Source organism: Silene latifolia, chromosome 1, assembly GCF_048544455.1.
Source record: "Silene latifolia isolate original U9 population chromosome 1, ASM4854445v1, whole genome shotgun sequence".
Taxonomy (NCBI): domain Eukaryota; kingdom Viridiplantae; phylum Streptophyta; class Magnoliopsida; order Caryophyllales; family Caryophyllaceae; genus Silene; species Silene latifolia.
Window position 1 is genome coordinate 189,872,927 of NC_133526.1, and position 22,911 is coordinate 189,895,837.

The 22,911-nt window shown below is 34.9% G+C and overlaps 1 protein-coding gene across 2 annotated transcripts in view; it reads left to right on the forward strand.

The window, feature by feature from the left end:
* The window catches only part of LOC141614017 (uncharacterized), a 34,190-nt gene that overhangs the window by 8,639 nt on the left and 2,640 nt on the right, over window positions 1-22,911 (forward strand). For both annotated transcript variants that reach the window (XM_074432772.1, XM_074432778.1), the window contains exons 3-4: window positions 8,106-9,005; window positions 9,934-11,285. In XM_074432772.1, the coding sequence (XP_074288873.1) occupies window positions 8,106-9,005; window positions 9,934-11,285 (2,252 nt within the window). The remainder of the gene's footprint in view (window positions 1-8,105; window positions 9,006-9,933; window positions 11,286-22,911) is intronic.

Genomic DNA, 22,911 nt, shown 5'->3' on the forward strand with positions numbered 1-22,911 from the left:
CAACAACAAAATCACCATAGCATTATTGTGAAATAGTATTATTGGTCATCATACTTCCCCCATTAGAAAAAGAAGAATAAATATTTTTCTAATGCATAAATAAAAGACTAACGAACTCATGATGAGACAAACGGGCCTTCTGTTACAACAACAGGTCTCTAAGCCATTCTTTAGAAATTTAACTGCTGTATACTCTACAAATTTTAAACATTAAAAATCTAAAGGATAAGTAACAAAGAATTTAGGAGTGGTTTTGGGATCAAAATTTTCCAGAAAGATTATAAATATAAATTCCCAACTTAACTGCCAACTACACACCCTAAAAAAGTTCAAACTTGGCTTTCATCCATCCATAGTTCATAAGACACTTAAAAAAATAAAGTTTTCACGTATTGGGTCCAAGATATATAAGGCATATTTAAAAGCTTTACCTTAGATAAAATATGTTAATTTGTATCTCGAATCAAACTCCTCACCCTATCTTTATAAGTACAATTACCTTAGATAAAATATGTTAATTTGTACCTTAGACGGTTTAAAGCCGGTCCTAGCGAAGTCTGTGAGAGTTCTACGGTGTCGTGCCAATACAAATGCATAAAACGATCGATACATATAATTTACTTAATCAAATTCCTAAAATCCGACTTAGGGCGTCATCAGTTACGGTTATAGGGGACTAGGGCGCGATTTTTGTAATAACTATGAGTCACCCTATGATAATCAATTGATTAAAACTGATAATTAAACAACTTACGATGATTAGGAATGAATTCGAATGTCAAAAGTTCTTCAACCCCACGTTCCCTTCGATCCCTCTCTCCGTATGCGTGATGCGCGTGTAACACTTCCATTGGCCAAGAAACCTTGACTAGGCCTTCCTAACTAACAGAGGTTTTACTAACTCTGTCTTCCGAGGTGATTGCATCAAATAGACCATAATGAAACATTTACATATTTAGTTTTAACTTCATAAAAAATGCGTTAAACGAAGTATAATTAAGTTTACAATTTAAAGTATCAAAATTTAGATGTCAAACTACAAGTCTTAAAACCAACAAATCTTTCAAAACTTATAAGACATGAATGACGTGTAATAAAGTCTCGTCTCCCCAAGCTTCCACCCAACGCAAGTGCCTCATCAATCAAGCCTACCTATCACAATCTACTCACCATTCGCCCAAAATATCGAATGGATCACGGTAGTTATTAAAACAATGGAAGATTAGTCTCAAAAATACACATGCTCACAATATGCAAGAAAAGCCATTCTCACAACACATCACTACTCAAACCTCCGGTTCACCAACCACCGTATGTACATCGCCATCGGAGCCCCGTCCGTAAAGTTAGTCGGACCGCAGCCCGTGTACCGCCGGGACCTGTGTTACTCCGACTCGCCGACACGTGTCGGTGTCGGACACGTGTCGGCGTGTCCGACACGAAATTTCTGAATTACCCCGACACGTCGACACGGTCAACGGCGTGTCTTGACCAACCGACACGACACGACACGTCAATTTTATAAGCAAAAAATATAATTAAAAAAAAAACATAAAGTTTCCTTAAATTAAAAATTCCAGTTTGTACATAACATAAAGTTTCCATAAAGTTGTCTTGAGACTTGTTAACAAAATAAGTTAAAAATAAAAAAACTTTAACTAGTCAACTTCCTATTAGGTCATGACTTGTTCAACTTTTCAATTTCCTACTTTTCTTCCATGTGCAAGTGAAACGCCACCACCTACCACTTTCATCCTTTTTCTTCTTCACTATAACCCATATATCCATCAAGTTTCCGACTTTCCGTCATTAAATCCAAATCCACCGCTGATCTCTCTCCGGCGCCGGCTTTCTTCTTCTTCACTATAACCCAGATCTCCGTCAAGTTTGTCATCTATGTCAAGTCTTCGGCGCCGGTCTTCACCATTCTTGAAGAATTAACTTGTAAGTTCCAATTTTCATTTTTCTGCCATTTTCATCACCGGCCGTGTCAGTGTCGTTTCCGGCAAGGCCGTGTCAGACACGTGTCTTGTGTTGTATCGGCCGGCGAGTCGTGTCCGACACGCGACACGCGACACGCCACCTGGCAGACGTGTCGGAGTAACACAGGCCCGGACATAGCCCGTGTGGGTCCGGTCATGACCCGGGACACCTGCCGATAAGTAATCATAATATACGAGATCTGTGAACCGCAGACCATTAACGTGCACTTCCTCCTTGAGGGGGAGACCTCAAGAAGCGATCCGGGCGTGGGTACGATTCTCCCAAACCGTCGCACTCACCCATCCATTAACTACAATCTCCATAACCTCCAACAACCATAAGATGCATTAACATGATATCCTCATTTAATAATCCACATAAGCCATATACACAATTATAACAAGGATTATAATTCCACAATTATGCCACAACTTATGCCTGAACGATAAACATGAATATCAAGTCACTAATACCTATTTCCAACATAAAATCCCAAATTCTGGTAAATAACACAATAATCCACATAATTAGTCACATAAGCAAGAACACATACTATCAAAAACGAGTAGAAAACCTCTATCTTCAAGCAAGTCTCCAAGAACAAGCAACAACTTAGACTTTCTCCTCTATGAAGCCTCCTCCTACGATTAATCACTTAATTTCTATCATAATATGATTCTACAATATTTTAATTGATATAATACACTACTTCCATAATCTAATTACCCAAATTCCTCATTTATATCATATATTATCAAAACCTCCAATTTTTAGGATTACAACAACAATAAATTGAATAGAAAGTATAAAAGATGGCTTAAAAAGTGAAATGTGTAAACATTGAAGAGGGATGATGCAAGATCCCCAAATCTCCCTTAACCATCCTAAAATTACGGTTTAAGAATGATCTAGAATGATTTAAAAGGGTTTTAGAGTGATAAATGACGGCAATGAACTATTTATGGTATATATATATATATATATACACACACACATATATATAGAGAGGAGTTCTAATGAGTCCTCCTCTCCAATTGAGTCCATAAGTCCCTCTAAGGGTCTTTGGATGGACTCAATGAATGGTTGAGATGCATTTGATTAAGGGTCATTAAAAAGAAAAGAGGAAAAATGTGGATGGTTGGATTGAGATGGATGGTTGAGATTGTAATTAACAAAAAAAATTATTTCACTAATCAAATTTCTATACACTAATTAATTTTTCTTTCTCTCTCTAGCCCCTAATTAATCAGTTTTGAGTTTCAGATTTCAGAAGTGTAAATGTAATGTTGTATGAGTTTTACAAGTGTAAATCTAACATTTTACGAGTGTAAATGTAACATTTTAAGAGTGTAAATTTGATTTTTTTTACGGAAATTTTGAATTTATATAATTTTAACATTTTACAAGTGTAAATTTGATGTTTTACGAGTGTAAATGTAACATTTAAGAGTGTAAATTTGATTTTTTGTGACGAAAATTTTGAATTTATATAATTTTATTATTTTACGAGTGAAAATTTGATGTTTTGCGAGGGTAAATGTAAATATTTTAAGAGTGTAAATTTGAGTTTTTAGGCAATTTTTTATATAAAAGTTTGAATTTATATAATCTTAATATGTTAACAAGTGTAAATGTGATGTTGTACGAGTGTAAATGTAGTATTTTAAGTGTAAATTTGAAGGTCTACGAGTGTAAATTTGAAGGGTTAAGACTGTAACTTTGGTCCTTTGAATGTAACTTTAGTCCTTTACAAGTCTAACTTTGGTCCTTTGCGAGTAAAAATTTAGTCCGACTACCAACAAACACCACCAACGTCGTCCTCCACCACCAACTCATATCCAAAAAACTATAACTGCAAATCTATATAATTTTAACGAGTGTAAATGTATATAATTTTAACGAGTGTAAATGTAAAGAAATACAAATGTAAATGTAAAAAAATATGAGTATAAATGTAAAGAAATACGAGTGTAACTGTAAAGAACTATGAGTGTAAATTTGAAAAATGCGTGTAAGTGTAAAGAAATATGAGTGTAAATGTAAAGAAATACGAGGGTAAATGTAAAGATATATGAGTATAATAAATATATTTATTAGATCTAAGAATAAAAATAAAAATCAATACGAATGTAACTATAAAATAATAAGAGTGTACCTGTAAAACAAACACACTAATAAGACCTCAACATACGATAATTTTTAAAAATATAAAACAAGACAATAATTAAAATAGGATATTTAATCTCGTGAAAAAAAAAAAAGAAAAAAAATGGAATGAGAAAAATAAAGAACGCAAACATTCGAAGGACTTAAGACAAACACAACCAAGAAAAAACAATAACAAACACATCAAATCTCTTATTTCAAAACTTTTAGATCTAGTTTTTATTTCAAAATAGTTTTTAAGGCAAGATCTCAAGATGATGGTGATGTCGAGATGTTGACGAAGGAGGGTCGGTATGGTGGACAAAAAAGACGGTTGTGGACGTGGATGGTGTGGGGTGGTTTGTACGGGTGGTAGGGAGATCTGAGGTCTGGTGGTTGTGGGCGTTGGGATGATGTGGAGGCGGCGGATGATGGAAGAGGAAGACTGGCGGTGCGGTGGTGGTGGGCTCCGTGGCAGATCTGAAGAAAAGGAAAAGGCCGTGGGTGGAGGGTGGTTGTTCTTGGCAGGTTTGTGGTTGTTGTCGGCTGTTCTTGATGCGGTGTTTGGTTTAGCCGTGAATGGTGGCTGGTGGGCGTTTGTTGGCTGCAGGTTGTCGTTGAGTGGTGGTGGACGGGTGTATTGTTGGCTGGTGGTGTGTTGTTATCGTTGTGGTGGTGGGGAGTGACGCTAGGTGGTGCGGGTTGTGGTGGTTGGAGGGTTGAGGTCGAGTAGAAGGGGAGGGTGATGCGGGTTGTGGTGGCTTGATGGGTGGTGGTTGTTGCAGGGTGGGTTGTTGTTGCGGCTGGGTTTATGTGTGTGCGTGGTGGTGGTTGGCTGGGTGGTGGTGTCGGTGCGGTTGGTGGGCGTGGGTAGGTGGCGGTGGTCGTGGGGTCAGGTAGGTGAGGAAGAGGAAGAATTTTTTTTTTGAATTATTTGGTTTTTGAATTTTGTTGGATTTTTTTGAGAGGAATTGAGTTTTTTTGGTTTTTAGAGAGATGATGGGGAGGATAATTGTGAGATGAGAGAGAAATGAGTGGAAAAAGAAGGGTTTTATAGTGAAATTAGGGCTTGATTAGTGATAGTAGTGAGGGAAAGTGATTAATTAGGATTGATCCCCTAATTTTAGCACTAATCCCTCCATTTTCCCTTTCAATCTCAGCCCTCCATCCTATCTTTTTAAGGGTCCTAAAGAGGACTTATGGACTCAATGAAAAAGGGTGGACTCATTAGATCTCATTTATATATATATATATATATATATATATATATATATAGAGAGAGAGAGAGAGAGAGAGAGAGAGAGAGAGAGAGAGTCCCGAAACTGAACCGCGATTTTTAGATCCTATACCGGAGTACTCGATCGAGTACTAAAGTGTACTCGTTTGAGTGCTCCAGCCACTCGGCCGAGTGCACCCTATCCAGAATCTAGGTAGACTCAAACATGCCCTCGTACTCGGTCCACCACTCATCCACTCGGTCCAGTGCCAACGCCGCCAACCTGTACTCGGTCCAGTGTTCAATCCAAACTCCCAGGTGTTACAGTGTGTGTGTGTTTTAGACCTTGTAAAAGTGTTTAGGGCTGATGGTATAAAGGTATTTATAGGTTTAGAATAATTATAACATAATTAGGAAGCCTATTTAAAACACACGAAATCCCCTGACCAGCGGTTTATCGATCCAGGGCCGGCTTTCAAGCGGTTCAACCGGTTCAAATGAACAGGGCCCCGGAAATTTTGGGGCCCCACAAAAATAGGAAGAAGAATAAAAAAGAGATAAGTATATTAAATGGTACTAATATAGACAGTAATGCATGCTGGCTGAGTTGGTCTATTGTTTCTCACTCAAGCAGCCTACCCGCGTTCGATTCGCGGGAGGAACTCATATTTGTTTGTTGGTTTTTCAATTCTTTTGTTAGTTAATACATACTTACTTTCATAATAAATATATAAGTATATTTTTTGTTAAAATATGAAAACACATTATCTATGTGCTTGAGTTAATTAAATTTAAAAATACATGATTAACCTTATCATTAAAGTTGTCAATCAAATAAGAAAAGTAAAGATGTCAATAAAATAGGAGAAATGCATTACTTGAACCGCGTTTCTTTAAAAAATAAAGTAATGCTAATTCTTTTGTAAAAGTAAATCGTGACACAAACATAATAAGCCAAAGTTTATAAATTGGAGTAATTATTGTGTGAGACGGTCCCATTATATAAAAAACAACTTTTATTTATTAGCATCAAAAATATTTTTGTTATTTTTGTTTTTAAAAATAGACCTATTTCAAAGTGTAAAACCGTCTTATTCTATAATTGATCTTTATTGTTCGTAAAATTAAAAATTAGTTATCTTTATAAATGAAAAATCGACATACATAATAACAGGAAATCATAATAAATAGGGCCCGTATGACAAATTTCGAAAAGGGCCACCGAATTCTCAAGAGACGGCCCTGTATCGATCGACCACAGAAACTAGTCAAACGACTTTTCCCACCTTGCCACGATTCCCAACAAGCAGATACGTCGATTAACTAACCACCTTGGTTGATCGACTTATTCGTCAGTTCAGCCCACAGGATACTATACGCGATTACCTTAGTCTATCGACAAAGCAATTAAAATGACGGGTATTACACATATATTGGAAGGAATTTGGAAGATTGTCTTCAGTTGTGAATAGTGTCCAAAAAAACAAATGAGACACTTGGAGTTAAAAGGAGGAAGTTAGGGATGTCATTGGGGCGCGGCGGTGGTGGATATAGGCTCCCCCGTACCCGTAGCAACCAAGAAAAACTCGCACCCATCCCCACCCACCACCCGTGACGGGTACAAGAATCCAAAACCATCCCCGCCCCAACGGGTGAAAATATAAAACCGTACCCGCCCCGCTTACCCATTAACCCGCTACACGATAATTTTATTTGATAAATTTTTTCGTAAAAGTTGGTTTAATCACTATTAATTTCCATTTTTTTTGAATTTATCTTTATAATTGTATTTTTTCACCAAATAAGTTAGTAAAAAACTTTATAAAATAGTTATTATTAACATTATATCTTAATTATAACTAAATAAGATTTATATAATTATCATAATCCTACTAGTTTTTTTAATGATTTGCGGATAGGCGGGTATTAAGTGGGTAAGATGCAAAATCCATCCCCTCTCCATGACCCATGGCGGGTACACTTTTCGTACCCGCACCCGCCCCACCCCCGCCAAAGCTCTACCCATCCCCGCCCCAACCAATTGGGGCGGGTGCGGGACGGTACCCACCTGTACCCGCCCCGCTGACATCCCTAGAGGAAGTATCTTTTAATATTTTCAGATTACCAATGTGAATTTAATTTATAATAAATGATGGTCTTGAAAATAAGCAACTCTTATAAATAGGAATGAACTGCATTTAATAATAATATTTTATTTAGCTTTTGTGTCTCTCTCTATAACAAACATAACAAACTAAGCACACTTTAACGAACTTTTTAATGATCAACAATGGAGATTATAAGTTCCTCAACCATAACAACCATAACAAACTACAAATCTGGTCTATGTTTAAGAATGAAAATTTATATTTATAAATCTAAAGGCTTGTTTAGATAGTAAGATAGGAGGGGAAAAGGACAAGGGAAAAGGAAAGGTAGGGGAAAGAAGGCGAGGAAAAATAACGTATAATACAACTTGCTTCTAATGTTTTTCCTATGTCGAAAGAATATTGGTCTACCTTGGACAAGAAAAAATAGATCCCTTAATTCCTATTTGTTATTCGAACAAGGGATTTTATATTGTTGAGTATCACATATTTCGTATTAGATGTTTATGTATTTTGGGTAACCTTGATAAATAAAAGATTTTCCACCGGCTTTAAGCCATGTGGATATAAAAATCTAGGTGTCTTTTAATAGAGCATTCGGAGGCTTTATGTGAATGAATGTAAAAATCTTGGCAATTTAAATTTGGATGCAGGAAAAACAACTTTGGTAAAAGAAATCGCCAATCAAAGAGTTTGTGATTTATTCAAAATAAGAGTGGTAGTAGAAGTTTCGGAAGCGCCGAATATTAAAGGTATTCAAGATCAAATTGCTGAAGGAATCGGCCTGTCGTTGGAAGATGTGCATAGTGTAGCTCAACGGGCCCGCAATATATATAATTCACTGAAATCACAGAAAATACTTATAGTACTTGACAATGTATGGAAGAAACTTAAGTTAGGTGAAGTGGGGATTCCTCGTGAAAGTACTGAAGATTTTTATTGTAAACTCTTGATTACAACCAGAGAAAAACAGGTGTGTAAGGACATGAATGTCAAAGAGGCTAATATATTTGAGGTGGGCATGTTGAATGAAAAAGAAGCTTTGGATCTATTTCAAAATCAAACTGGAGAGAAAATTGACAACGAAGAATTTAAACCAGTGGTAGATAGACTATTAAAGAAGTGTGGAGGCTTACCTCTCGCAATTGTCGCAACATCGAGTGTAGTAAAGGGAAAAAAATTGCCAATGTGGTGTCAATTTGCAGAGACATCGGAAAAGCCTATTTTGTGTCAAGTTAATAGTGATTATCACGAGGTATACTCAATTCTTGAAACAAGTTTCAAGCTTATGGATAACAAAGAAAAAAGGATATTTTTCTTTCTTGCTTGTCTTTCTCCCCTTGATTCATCGATAGCTGTTGAGGATCTAATGAGATATGGCATTGGATTGGATTTATTTCAACGTGTGAGTGGCCTATCAGAAGCATTGAAACAAGCAAGTGAATGGACTAACGAACTTGTTTCAGCATCATTGCTACTAAAAGATGAGTCTAATGGGCAAGTCAAGATACATGATGTTGTTCGCGCATCTGCTATTTCATTTATTGATAAAGGTAATAATCGCTTGCACATTAACTACTAGTTAAATTTAAAAGAAATTATGTTTTTTTTTGTCTTCCTTTTTCACATGTTCATAAAATTAGACAAACCTTCAAACAAGAGCGTGTGATCAGATTTTGAAATAGTAAAAAAAGATTTCAAATTGAGTACTACCAGGAGCATTTTTATAAATCACTTGCATATTATTTTCAATTCTCTCCCAAATTTCAACCTTATAAATACGAAGGGTTATGTTGGTAATTTTGAATCTAGTAGTTAATCCATAAACATAACTGGGTTAATGATCAAAACATAGGTGTCGTTTGGTTGATACGAGAATTACAACATCACATGAAATATAATTTCATGGGAAATAAGCTCCCTTGTCTAAAAAAAAGGGCAATTAAACAACTCCATTTTTTTGTAATTCATGGGAATTTTCACTTCCCATGTATTCATCAAATTGCTAGCTTTTATCAAAGAACTCATATCCCATAAAATTTTGTTCTTTGCTGATTTTTTTTCCTAAATTTTTGTTATTAAAATTTTAAAAATCATTCTATCTCACAGTATTAACCCTACGGACTCATATCTAATAAACATGATTGGAATGACATCAAAACATAGTTTTGTAGACGGGTTTCAAAAAAAAATTGTTGTTCTAATTTAATTAACATTCGGGTCGGAGTCATAAAACATTAAAATTGAATGGTGTTACAGTTGTTACTTGGGTGAACCAAATTTCCGAGTTTGGTACGATTTAATCCGATTCATTTTCGTTAATTAGTAGCTTTGGTATTCTTGCAGTTCATAAATCACCGAGAAAAAGGGATACTAGGATTCCTTCAAATTGGTTTACGTATAACTAAATATAAAAGGAATTCATGTTGTCATGTTTTGTACCTCTTCATTTCCTATCGTGATACTACTCACTTTTGGCAGGCAACGATCATGTGATTTTGGTTGAAAGTATTCCAAGATGGATGTCTCAGCAGTCTTTCAAGAAGTTCAAAGCTATATCGTTGCTTTCCGGCAATGATTTTTCTCGTTTGAGTGGAGTGAAAGCTCCTATGCTTCAAATTTTGCTATTAAAAGGCGACATATCCTCTACAAGTCTTCCTTCTGATTTCTTTGTGGGAATGAAGAATTTAAAGATATTAAGTTTGTCAAATATAAACTTTAGTTCGGGGTTACCAGAATCAATGGGACATTTACAGCGTCTCAAAACATTGCATTTACACAACTGCAAATTGAAAGACGTTAAATTGATTGGTATGTTGGTGAATCTTCTTGTTTTGAGCTTGCGCGGATCAAGTTTGGAGGAGCTAGCTATTGAAATTGGGGACTTGTGCAAGCTGCGTTTGCTTGATATAGAAGGGTGCAAAGGTCTGAGAAATATCCCGGCCAATATCTTATCCCGTTTATCTCATTTAGAAGGACTATACATGCTCAATGTTTTTGATGGATGGGCATCTACAAATATTGAAGTTAATCCTGAAGAGGGAGATGACCAGGCTAGTGGAAGTGAGCTTGATACACTGTCTCACTTGAATGTGCTTGAAATGGAGGTATCTGAAGCTGAACAATTGTTAACTGCAAATAATGGCCAGTATGTCGAGCAATTAGGCAAGTTCAAAATACGTGTTCGCAATTCTTACGAATGGGGTTCGGAAGAAATATCTGAGTGCCGTTATATTTTGGAGTTAAAGGATATAAATACAGTTGAAAACAATTGGTTAAGAGCGGTGTTAAAGAAAGCCGATTTTTTTCTACTAACAGATTGTCCTAGTTTCAGTGAGAATTTGGTCCCTTTGTTTGATGAAGAAGGTTTTAAAGACTTGAGAAATTTGGTTGTTGAAGACTGCAATTTCAAATGCATAGTCAGCTCAAGCGATCAGGATGAGTCAATGGTCTTTGCGAATCTGGAGCTTTTACGCATAAATTCTATGGACAACTTAGAGATGATATGCGATGGAAAAGCACCAGCAGCACTGTTTTCTAATTTACAACGCCTCTTTTTCTATTCGTTGCCCAAATTGAAGTATGGGTTGCCTCTAGCTTCCGTTCGAAACTTGAATGAGGTTTATGTTTCACAATGTGAATCTTTGGAGTTCATCTTTAATAAGGATACGACTTTACCAGAAGACGAAGCAGAAATCATCTTGTTTCCTCATTTGAAATCAATTAAGCTAATGGACGTGCAAAGACTGTCAAGCTTAGTGGGGCGAACACAAAGTGAGATGATGCATACCAGTGAGTATTTGTCACAAGATCGTCCTTTGTTTGATGAGAAGGTACGCCGTTGACTTTTCTCTATTTACGCTAAACTTCTAAATTGATTATTACTCTCTTATATAATTCACTTTTTTGAAACGTACTCCCTTGTATAATTCTTTTTGAAACTTACTCCCATCAAATGTAACTATTATCAAATGTGAAAATTACAAATTACCACCTACTATTTATCGTATTTTGCAAAGTACCCCCTAGTATTTCGTTTATTACAAACAACCACCTACTTTGCACCGTATATATCCAGACTCCCACCGTATTTCATTCCCGATTATCATTTAACTTAATTCCCGACTCATTAAGTGAATATACTATAAAGTGACCAAAATACCCCTATTTTTACTAACTCCAAAGACTCATTAGTCATTACCATCTAATTAAAGACAAACAAAATCAAACCTAAACCCAATGTACAATCAAAATCTATTTTATCTTTTAAGAATAAAAATCCAATAATCAAAACTTTTCAAGAGAAGCAACAATCATTCATGATCCGTCTTACACAATCTCAACAACGAATTTGTATGTAATTTACATCGAATTGCTATAAACATTTCACAAAATACTGCGTACAACTTCACCACCCCTTCTCCCCCTCTAATCCACCTGACCACCGTCCACCGCCAATCATGCCATCGTCGGCCATTATATCAGCCTCTTTCCTTCTCATCCTCTTTCCATCCTCGATCTGCTGCTGCCGAAGATGACGAGCAACATGACGCCGACCACGGTGGTTCTGGGCTCGTAAGCACGGATGTGTCTGGTCAGTAGTCAGTGGATTCGCCTGAGATACATCGAACTCGTAGGGCTCGAACCAAAATGACCCCAGATTTGACTTGATTCGGCTCGGGATTTGGTGTGGTTCTTGACTTGGTTGCCTCCGAATTGCTGCTGGTGTCGTACCATGTGGTTTTAGGTCCGACGAGCTGGTTGTCGATCTGAGTTTTTTATGTGCTGGTGGTTCAATGGAAGAGGCTCAATGGTCGACCATGGTGGTCGAGGCTACTGTTCGGAGTTGTTTAGGGGTTAATAAGGACGGAGCCCGGAGTTGGTGGTGGTGATGGTGGAGTAATAAAATTTGGTAAATTAAGGATATTTTTTTTGACTGGGCAATTTGATGGTGATGAATGATGATGAAGAATTATTAGGGGGTTGGTGATGTAGTTGTTGATCTTTTATTTTTAGTGGTAGTATGTGTTTTAAGCTAGTTGAAGTAAGGCTATTTTGGTCTTTCTCTAGTTTATTACGGAGTATTAACAATGAGTCGGGAATTAAGTTAACTGATAGTCGGAAATTAAATACGGTGGGAGTCTGGATATATATGGTGCAAAGTAGGTGGTTGTTTGTAATAAACGAAATACTAGGTGGTAGTTTGTAAAATACGATAAACATTAGGTGGTAGTTTATAATTTTCACTTATCAAATATTGCTCTCATTTAATGATCCCCACAAAGGAAAAGAGAAATATTCCGTTAAAAATTGGAAATTTGACACTAACTTTTGTTGCTTATGACTATATTTAGCTTGGCCTTATTATACGCTCAGTTTAAATCACCTTTTCCTCCCAAATTTGTTAAATTCATCTTCTTTCTCCCAAATTTGTTAAATCCTTTTCTTGCCCTCCGTTCAGTTAAAGTCTTCTATATAATAAGGCAAAAAACAATATAGTGTGTGTTTGGCCTACCTTGTAAAAGTATTTTTAGACTTAAAAACATTTTTTTAGCCACACACATCATTTTGTAAAAGTTAAAAAAAAATTCCTAAAAGCTAAAAATCCATTTTTTGCCCATAAAAACAGAAGCATCAATTTGGTGCTTCTGTTTTTCAAAAACACTTAAAAAATTAAGCTTGAAAACCAAAAATTCATTTTTGAGAATTCAGGCCAAACATGCTCATAGTTATAAGCAACAAAAGTTAGTACCAAATCTCAAGTTTTGAACTCAATATTTTCTCTTTTTTTTGTCGGAATCATTAAATAGGAGCAATATTTGATAAAAGTTGTATTTGATGGGAGTAAGTTTTTAAAAAAATTATATAAGGGAGTACCTTTCAAAAAGTGAATTATATAAGGGAGTAATAATCAATTTACCCTTGTCTTTATGATGTCGATAATTTAAAATAAGGGTTAACACCATTTAAAGGTAGAAATAAATCACGGAAATGACAAGCCATTATTAGCTGGTACAAAAGTGGAGTACCGGTGTACCACCTTCCACCATTATAAGTTATAATAACACCCAAGAGATAGTGACGTTAAAGTTGTCCCATATCGGGAAGTCGAAGAGTATATGATATATTTTAAAAGAGTATATGATATATTTACAAGATATTTTAGTCACTACATTAATAACAAGGTCTTGAATTTCTAGGCTTAGAAGATCACTGGGCCCAAAGCCCCAAATGTAAACATCATATCTTATTAGGTCCAATTATATGACTGTCACCCACATAGTTGGGAGGGTCAGAATCTCTTATAAACATATCAAACTCCTTATAACAAAAAAGAACGACTTCTTATAATATAGGGTGTAATTTGTGATATTTGAACTGCGACATTGAGATGAATAATTGTAATAATATATCTTCGAATAAAATTCTAACGGAAAAAAATATATAAATTGGAAGACACGGAGTCTAAATAACATCTTAAAAAATGTGTAAAGTTAAATAAGATTCTTATAATATAGCGTGTACTTTGTGATATTTGAACAAAAAAGAACCACTTCTAACAATATGGGGTCTAATTTGTGATATTTGAACTAGTACATTGAGATAAATAATTATAAAAATATCTCTTAGATAAAATTCTAACGAAAAATTATATAAATTGGAAGACACGAAGTGATAGTGACTTCTTGAAAAATGTGAAATTAAATTAATAAGATTATTATGGATGACTGGATACATGAATTATTATTTATAGGTTTGATAGTTTGATATATCATCTTACTAATTAAGTACGAGTACTTTATAGGGTGATTTCCTTACATAACGTTAATGAAACAAAGTAATTCCCTACTTATGGTTACTTTAAAAATAATTCCCAACATATATCTAATGAACGCTTGGTGATCCAAAACAACAGATATGAAAACAAAAAAACAAAAATGGATTCACGTTATATAAAATAATGTTGTGTAAACGTATTATTCTCTACATATATTTTTTTTTAATTCCTTATTTGTTTTTAAATTTCAATAGGTCATAAATTATTACACAAATTCACACATATAATATTAATTTGTATTTAATGCTAAATTTAATTTATATATAGGACATGACTTTTAGATATTTTTTTTTATATTATTTAAATTCACACTTTCATAGTTTTATCTAATTGTATCATAAAACTGTAAAAATGCATAACTTCCATCTTTTATATCATATATTTAGAAAAGATAGAATAATCCAATATGAAAGGTTATTAAAAAATTGTATATTTCCTTTCCTCTACATAAATGTCTTAAAAAAAAATGATTTCCTACATATAATTTTTTTTTGCAAGAAAGATATTTCTCATATATTCCTAAAAAATAAGGTATACATGAGTTTTCTTACAAGGTATATTCCCTATACAACAAAAGCGTCAAAGATTTCCTAGAAATTTAAAGCCTCTTATCATTTCATCGTGTATGATAGTGTGCGTAACTGCGTCCTATATAGAAGAATTACACTAGATGAAATTCATCTCTTGTACAAGAGAGGAAACATGTCTCCTTCGTTGTCGAATAGCCGCCTATTTCTTTCTGTCCACAGGCTCTACGTAGCAACTACTCCGATTCACACCAAAGGTAACACTTGCTTTTGGGTGGTCTTCGAGGCTGGACTTTGATCGTATTTTTCTCCACATGTACGTGACTTTTTCGTAAAAATACAATAACAACAACATCAGAGCCTTAATCCCAAAATGATTTGGGGTCGGCTGACATGAATCATCTTTTTCGTAAAAATAAAATAAAATTTTATGAAAGACATTTTCATACCAAATTTTAATATATAAGTTTCATTTTTCACAATTTCATATTTTTAACGGTATTCGTGGTCAAAGTTTTCGAAGTTTGACAAGCAAAAATTGAATGTTACCTTTGGTGTGGATTGGAGGGAGTATAATGCAACAAGTAAGCCACTTAAGTCTCCAATGTTTCCTCTTGGACTGTTTGTGAGCCCAAGTGAGCAGGTCTGTTAGCTGAGTGATGGGAGAGCGGATCTTCATCCAGCTAAGGAGTGAAAGCAACACTTCCTTGGAATAATTGCAATGGAAAAAGAGATTTCTGTTACTTCGGCCTGAGATTCGCATAAGTAACACCTGTTAACAAGTGGTAATTCCCTTGTGATCATAAGGTGATAAGTGGTAGCTAGTTTTCTCTGAACCGAGGATTATTTTGTGACGAGAAATTAGGCAGGAATTGTGTATGACTTTAAAGCATTGTTGAGGTCGAGCTTTAGGCCTAAGAAGCTCATATGCTTTCCTGACAGAATTTTTTTTATAGATAATACATTTGATAAGCATAGCCTTGCACAACTTAAACTGCCACAAAGACTGAGCAGAAGGTCCCTAGTTATGAGGACACTTTGTAGGCTCTCGGAATGATACTCCTGATCCATTAAGGAAGTAGTTGTGAACCCAATCAGTTCATATGGACCCAGATGCCTGATCAAGGTGCCAAATCCATTTAAATATGCTAGCTTGATTCCAAATGTAAAGGTTTTTGAGCTGGAAATCACCCTGAATCCAAGGGGCACATATACTCTGCCAGTTTTTGAAAACCATTTTGCTCTAACCAGCTTGATAGCCCCTGAAGAATTGTTTACAAAGCTTGCATAGAGCATTGTGAATGGCTTTGGGGAGGAGAAGGCAGCCACACCAAAAATTACCAAGGCCAAAAATTATGGAGTTAATAACCTGTGTCTTGCCTACGTAGAATAGATGCTTGGAAGCACAAGCTATGGACAAGATGCTGAACTTTATGTATAAGAGGATCATACATGCTGCTTGTTAACCTAACATGATTAATGAGTAAGCCCAAGTATCTAAAAAGAAATTCACCTTCATTCAAACCAATTGCTGTCTAAATTTGCTATTTTAATCAGCCCTAACCCCACCAAAGTAGGCTTTAAATTTATCAAAATTGACTATTAGTCCAGACCAGGAGGAGGAGGAAAATAGCTGAAGAATGTCAGCAGCTTTCTTGACAGAGGGAAGGTCTCCCCTTGTAAAGACCATTAAGTCATCAACAAACACCAGGTGAGTGAGTGAGCCCCATCTTAGCACGTTTAGGATGGTAGGATACATTTCTCTCATGTCACATGACTCTAAATAACCTCGACAAAATTTCCATGCACATTACAAAGGGGAGAGGAACATGGTTTGAGCCATTGACATTGATGGTGTACTAGGAGCTTGTCACACATCCCATAATCCACTTGATAAAAAGTGAGGAACATGTAGAGAAGAACAAGCATGTTTTGAACAAATGACCTTTGAATGGAATCAGAGGCTATACTGATATCAACTTTGAGCATACATCTAGAGGTGAGGTATTTCTTGCTGTAACCCTTAACCAGGCTTTGAGTAAGCATAACATTCTCATCAAAGCAGCCTGTTCTTTCCCAACAAGGTTGGGCATAACTCTTTGTAACCTATTGGTAATGATCCTACTCACAGTTTTGTAAACAATTGAGCAGCAGGAAATAAGCCTGAAATCCTTAACATTTTGAACAATTTTCTTCTTAGGAATGAGAGTGATAACTGTAACATTTGCTTGCTTGGGCATAAAAAATGTTTTAAAGAAGTCTGAAACAGCAAGGCAGAAGTCATCAGCTATGATATCCCAAGCACCCAAGCAGCTTTAAAGAAGCCAGCTGAAAAACCATTAAGCCCCGGGCTTTTATTGGAATCTATGGAGAAGAGGGAGGGTTTACTTTCTTCTCTGGTGACACCACCAGGTGCAACGAGTAGGTCACATTCTTGAGTATCCAGGAAATTGGCATTTTGCATGATAGGAGTGTAGGCAAGAATTGTTCCTGAACAGGTTGGGAAGACCCAAGAATTGTTCATAGTAGGCAACAAATGCATCACCAACTTCATGAATGCCTTTTTTAATATTACCATTACCATAAATGCCCTGAATCTCCCATACAAATTTACTTTGTTGTCTTCCCTTTATTTTAGCAAAGAAAAATTTAGAACTAGTGCCATTATACTTAATGCCCTGGATCTTATCTCTCTGAACCAATATTTTGGCCTCAACATCTTTTAATATAAAAATCAAAATCCTGGGAGAGATTTTTCTCCTTGGCAATGAGATTGCTAGAGAAAGGATCTAGTTGTAAGTCTTTGAAGCAATGGACATGGTCTTGCCTTTTTTGCTTTATTCTTTGATGAATATTGGAATAATATGCAACTATTTGAGAGCTAGCCTGGTATTCTTAAGTTTGGCCATGAACCTATGCATAAAATTTCCTATAACCCTACAATCCCAAGCCTCAGCAACCTTAGCCTGAAGCCAGGGTGATCAATCCTGCAGTCCAAAAACTTAAATTGCTTTTTTAGGAGCAGGGTCACCTGCAGAGAAGGAAAGGAGTGCAGGACAGTGATAAAAAATACCAAGGGGTAAAAACTAAGCAACTGAGCAGAGGCCTGAGTGAAAAGTTGCAACTAGCCAGAGTTAACCAAGACTCTATCAAGCGTAGAGTATATCCTAATGGATGGATCTTGTTTATTGAACGAGTCCTGAGCTATGCATGTCATCTAAACCACAAGCAGTAAGACAATTATTGAAATCAGTTATATCATTCAGGTCAGGAGGAGTGTCCCCTAATTTCTCATGGACATATTTGATGATGTTAAAGTCACCCATGAAAAACCAAGGTCCAACCAGTGATAACATATTAGACATACCGGCCCATAAGTGAGGTCTTTTAAACCAAGTGGTGCACATGGCAATGAATAACTTGAGCATGGTATTGAAGAATAGAAATATTAACGGTACAAGGATTTCAAAGGAGCCATATCCTACCATTATAGCGACTGCTGTAGTTGCAATGAGAACTATATCTACTGAATTTGTTTTTCAAAATCATATTAGCTTTATTCTTTTTCACTCTTGTTTCTAATAAATCAAGAATATCAACCTTATTATCTTTTGAAGAGTCAAGGGCGAGAACACCTAAGAGGGGATCGGAGGGGGTGAATTAGATGTCTATTTAAAAATTTAAGCTTAGTGAAAGCTTCTTTTAAAACTCTTAAACACTTTAAACAATGCTTAGATGAAAGGAGAAGTTGATACTTAGAACTAGAGAGTTAGAAGTAATCAACAACGATTCAGCAAGCAGAAGTAAGTTACACTGTACTCAACTGTTGATTCTGAAGATAAAAACGTGAGTTTAGAGTGGCAGCGGAAATAAAACGAAATAAACACTACAAACGATGTTTTTAAAACTGGTTCGGTCACTACTCCGTGACCTACGTCCAACGCTATTTTATTAAACGTCTTAGAAGTAAACTCATACAAATTAAGACCACCCCGAATAATAAAACAACTCCCCAGCCTACTCCGGTTGCTAATGCTTAAAAGCTACTCCGCTTCCAAGACTTTTGCTTTGGGCTACTCCGCTGAAAGACTCTGTGCTTAAAGCTACTCCGCAATAAGGCTTTTGCTTTGGGCTACTCCGCCGAAAGACTCCGTGCTCAAAATCTACTCCGCTTCTAAGACTTTATGCTTATAACTCTATCCTAAGACTTTGGTTTGGTTCTATCCGGTTGTTACAAGACTCCACTTATCTCAATGTTGTTCACACAATTGAACGGAGGAGATAAAGTTTAAGTACAAAACACGGGATCCTCGAACTTAATTAAACGACTAGGTGCAATACAACAACACAATAAAAAGACTCAAAGATAAATAAACAAACTTGCAAAATGGCTCAATGATTTGGAAATGATAAACGATTTTGCAAAGTTAATTTACTCGATAAAGCATAAGTCTTTTTTTGGTTTAAAACTCGTTGCACACTTGTAAAAATGATATAAGCAAGGTATTTATAATGTTCAAGTAGTATACTTTACACATTAAAATATCTCACACTCATAAGCACAAGTGATTAAAAATAATGTAAATAGTTTGCTTGGGCAACATGCACAAGGCAACCGAAATTCTTCTCCAAGCAAACCGAATATTCTTCCTCAAAAATCGGTATATACTCAAGCAAGAAATCAGGTTGGTGCACACCCAAATATGGGTTGGGTTTTTCATCAAGAAACAAGCATAAATGGTTGTGAACATTTCCATAAATGTAAAAAGCAAACAACCCATTTATAGAACGTGTCTTATTGTACAAGCAAACTTATTTAGCAAGAACATTGAAAGCTCTTGTTTTCTTCAAAGACATCAAAGCATTTTCACAAAACTATTTGTGAACATTGAAAGCATTTTACAAAGGTTCAAATATTTTCGAAATAATTCTTTGAAGAACGAGTCTGAAGTAAGACTTGTTTTTGCACCTAAACGTAGATTCGAGTTAAAGATCTCCTTCCAACACATGACTTTAACACAATTGACAATCTTCATCTTTGATCTTCATGATGACTATCTTGATAACGTTGAATTGATAATTGAAGCTTCATGCTACATGGTTAAAACTTCTCTTGTTTTCTTCAAAGACATCAAAGCATTTTCAGAAAACTATTTGTGATCATTGAAAGCATTTTAACAAAGGTTCAAATATTTTCGAAATAATTCTTTGAAGAACGAGTCAGAAGTAAGACTTGTTTTTGCACCTAAACGTAAATTCGAATTAAAGATCTCCTTCCAACACATGACTTAAACACAATTGACAATCTTCATCTTTGATCTTCATGATGACTATCTTGATAACCTTGAATTGATAATTGAAGCTTTATGCTACATGGTTAAAACTTGAGGCGCACAATTAAATAAACAATAAGATTAATTTGTCTTAAGGCATCATCAACATTTACTAACAAATTGAGTCTCTTCATCTTTAAGGCCCCTAATATTTCAGGATGAAATAATCATGTAATATTGTTATTAGGGGGCTGATTTTGGTGGTGTTAGTATAAGTGTAGAAGATGGTGGTGAGTTTAAGTTTGTAAAGATAGGCGAAATAGGTATACCACATTAATTTCTGATTTTTGTTATGATAGAACCTCAATATGATCTACTTTAGGTTATTACGTAGCAATTTGAGAAAAGTTGTAATTATATAGGTAGTAATTTGAATAATTATATATTATGTACTTCCTCCATTCAACTCCACTCTACTACTTTCTTTTTTCACGTTTGTCAACGCGTGTTTTACGCGTTAAATATCGTTAGCTACGTATTTGCAAAAAATATAAAAGTTAGATATTTTTAATATACTCGTAAAGACGAATCAAACAAGATCCCACATGAATATATTTCCACTTACGTATCGAGAGAAAATCGAAATTGAACACACAATTGTGAATAGTGTACAAAAGTGAAATAGGTAGACTGGAGTTGAATGGAGGAAGTAGTATTTTGAAAATTCATTACTATAATAGCTAGTAATTTGCCATTTTTCTTAATTATATTATGTACTCCCTCCTATTCTCTAAGATCTTCCACATTTTCTAAAACGGAAAATTCGGAAAGCTTTTCAACTTTCCTTATTTGTTTATTATTTATGGGTATAATAACTTTTGGCCCCACATTTTCCCTCTTACTTTCATTTACATTCACATGTCATCATACCACTAAATTCTACCCAAAATAAATGTGGAAGAACTTAGTGAATAAGAGGGAGTATATGATAATGTCATAGAAAATTAAAGATAGATCAGCTAACTTTAAACGTATAGAAAATCGATAATTTAGCTTGGTGATAGTTTTGTTTAATAGATAAGGTTAATAATTAATTTGTTGCGTGTGATTATACATATGATTAGATTAATGACATATTTTAGTATATTTATTTTGAGACACGTGTTTAAGTATATTTCTTTTTCCACTTCGATTTAGTAGTTTTATAATGTATCTTTTTTTTAAAGCATTATAGTTAGATACAAACATATCATTATTTCTATATTGACCTAAGAGTAGTTTTATTTTCACCGAGACTTTTGATAAGATTATAGAGGGGAGAGTATTGCATAATAAGGAAATTGTATTATTGATAGTTGTCATTGATAATATGGTATAATACTTTACGGGAAAACCTAAGCATTACCAAAACCCTAGAGACAGCCTTCGTGACGTAGCCGTCACTACTAAACCCTAGATTCCCTAACATCCCCCCCTCAAACTCATAGTAATTTGATAAAATTTCCACGAGTTTCCAAAATAAAAAAGATTAAAAAAACATCATCTTCGTCGTCTTCTCATCTTCATTTCCATCTTCGCAAGGTAGGCAAGAGAAACGAGTATAAACTCGTTTGAAAATTTGTTCGAACAAGAACGTTAAGCTTTTCTTCAAATAATTTGTTAGGAACACTAATCGGACCTAAATAAATCTCAGAAAAACGGAAAATTATCCGTCAATTTCAAAGTTTGGAAAACGCTAAGTTTTTTGAACTCCAAACAAAATAGGACCACCATCATGATGATAATAATTGCGTAACTCGCCGTCAATTTTAGTACCACCTTAATCGAAGAAAAGAATTTTAAATCATGATTCAAAGAAAGAGCCAAAAACAATAAGTCTCGATAATATCTTTGCTGCAATAGAAGGGATGTTGAACTTATTGGGTCCTTGTATCCTTGATAAGCACACATACAATACCTTGTGCGGCTGAACATAAAACATTAAACATTGTATGTAATTTTTTTTTTTTTTTTTTAGTTTGAATTCTTAAACAGAGTTATTGTGAGATTTCTTTTGATCGGGCCTTAACAGGCAATTTAGTGTTGGGGTAACTTTACAATTACGAACATACCTTCTTCTTCTCGAGTAATTAATACCTTACGCACCATCAGTCCACCACGTTCCATTTTCTCTCAATTTTGACATTTTCTGTTTTCTTTACAACGTAAGTTGGATGACCTTATTTATTTGCTCAATTAGATTGGTTAGATTTCGTGCTGATAACGTGACAAAAGAATTGTAAGAGAAAGTTAGAGAGAATATCGAGAGAGACAGAACTGTATATTATTCCATTATGGGGTATATATACACATACAATGAGGGTAGAGTTTCCATAAAATAATACACTCTAAAATATTCTAAGATATGGACATCCATATAATATTATACCATAATATTTCATAACATTGATTTCTTTATTAAGTTTGTTGTTTCTTCCAATTGTTGTACAACTATTTTTTCTTTTAATTTTTTTTTCCGCTTTCCGTCACTTATTAATTATTTTACTGTTAACGAGTGGGATATGGTATGAAAAATGATGTTATATAATTTCTCTATTATAAATTTTTTTACCGAATATACAATTTTCAAAATTACCTCATAATTTTAAAAAAGGGTTCTTCTAACATTCGAATTAAAAAAATGCTTACATTCTTTTGGAAGGGAGTAATGAGTACATCATTTAATATGAATTTCACTAAAAAATTTTACGAGCTCAATTTAGATAGTTCACCATCAAAATTGATAGAATATAAATCAGTTTCACTCGACATAAATATTATA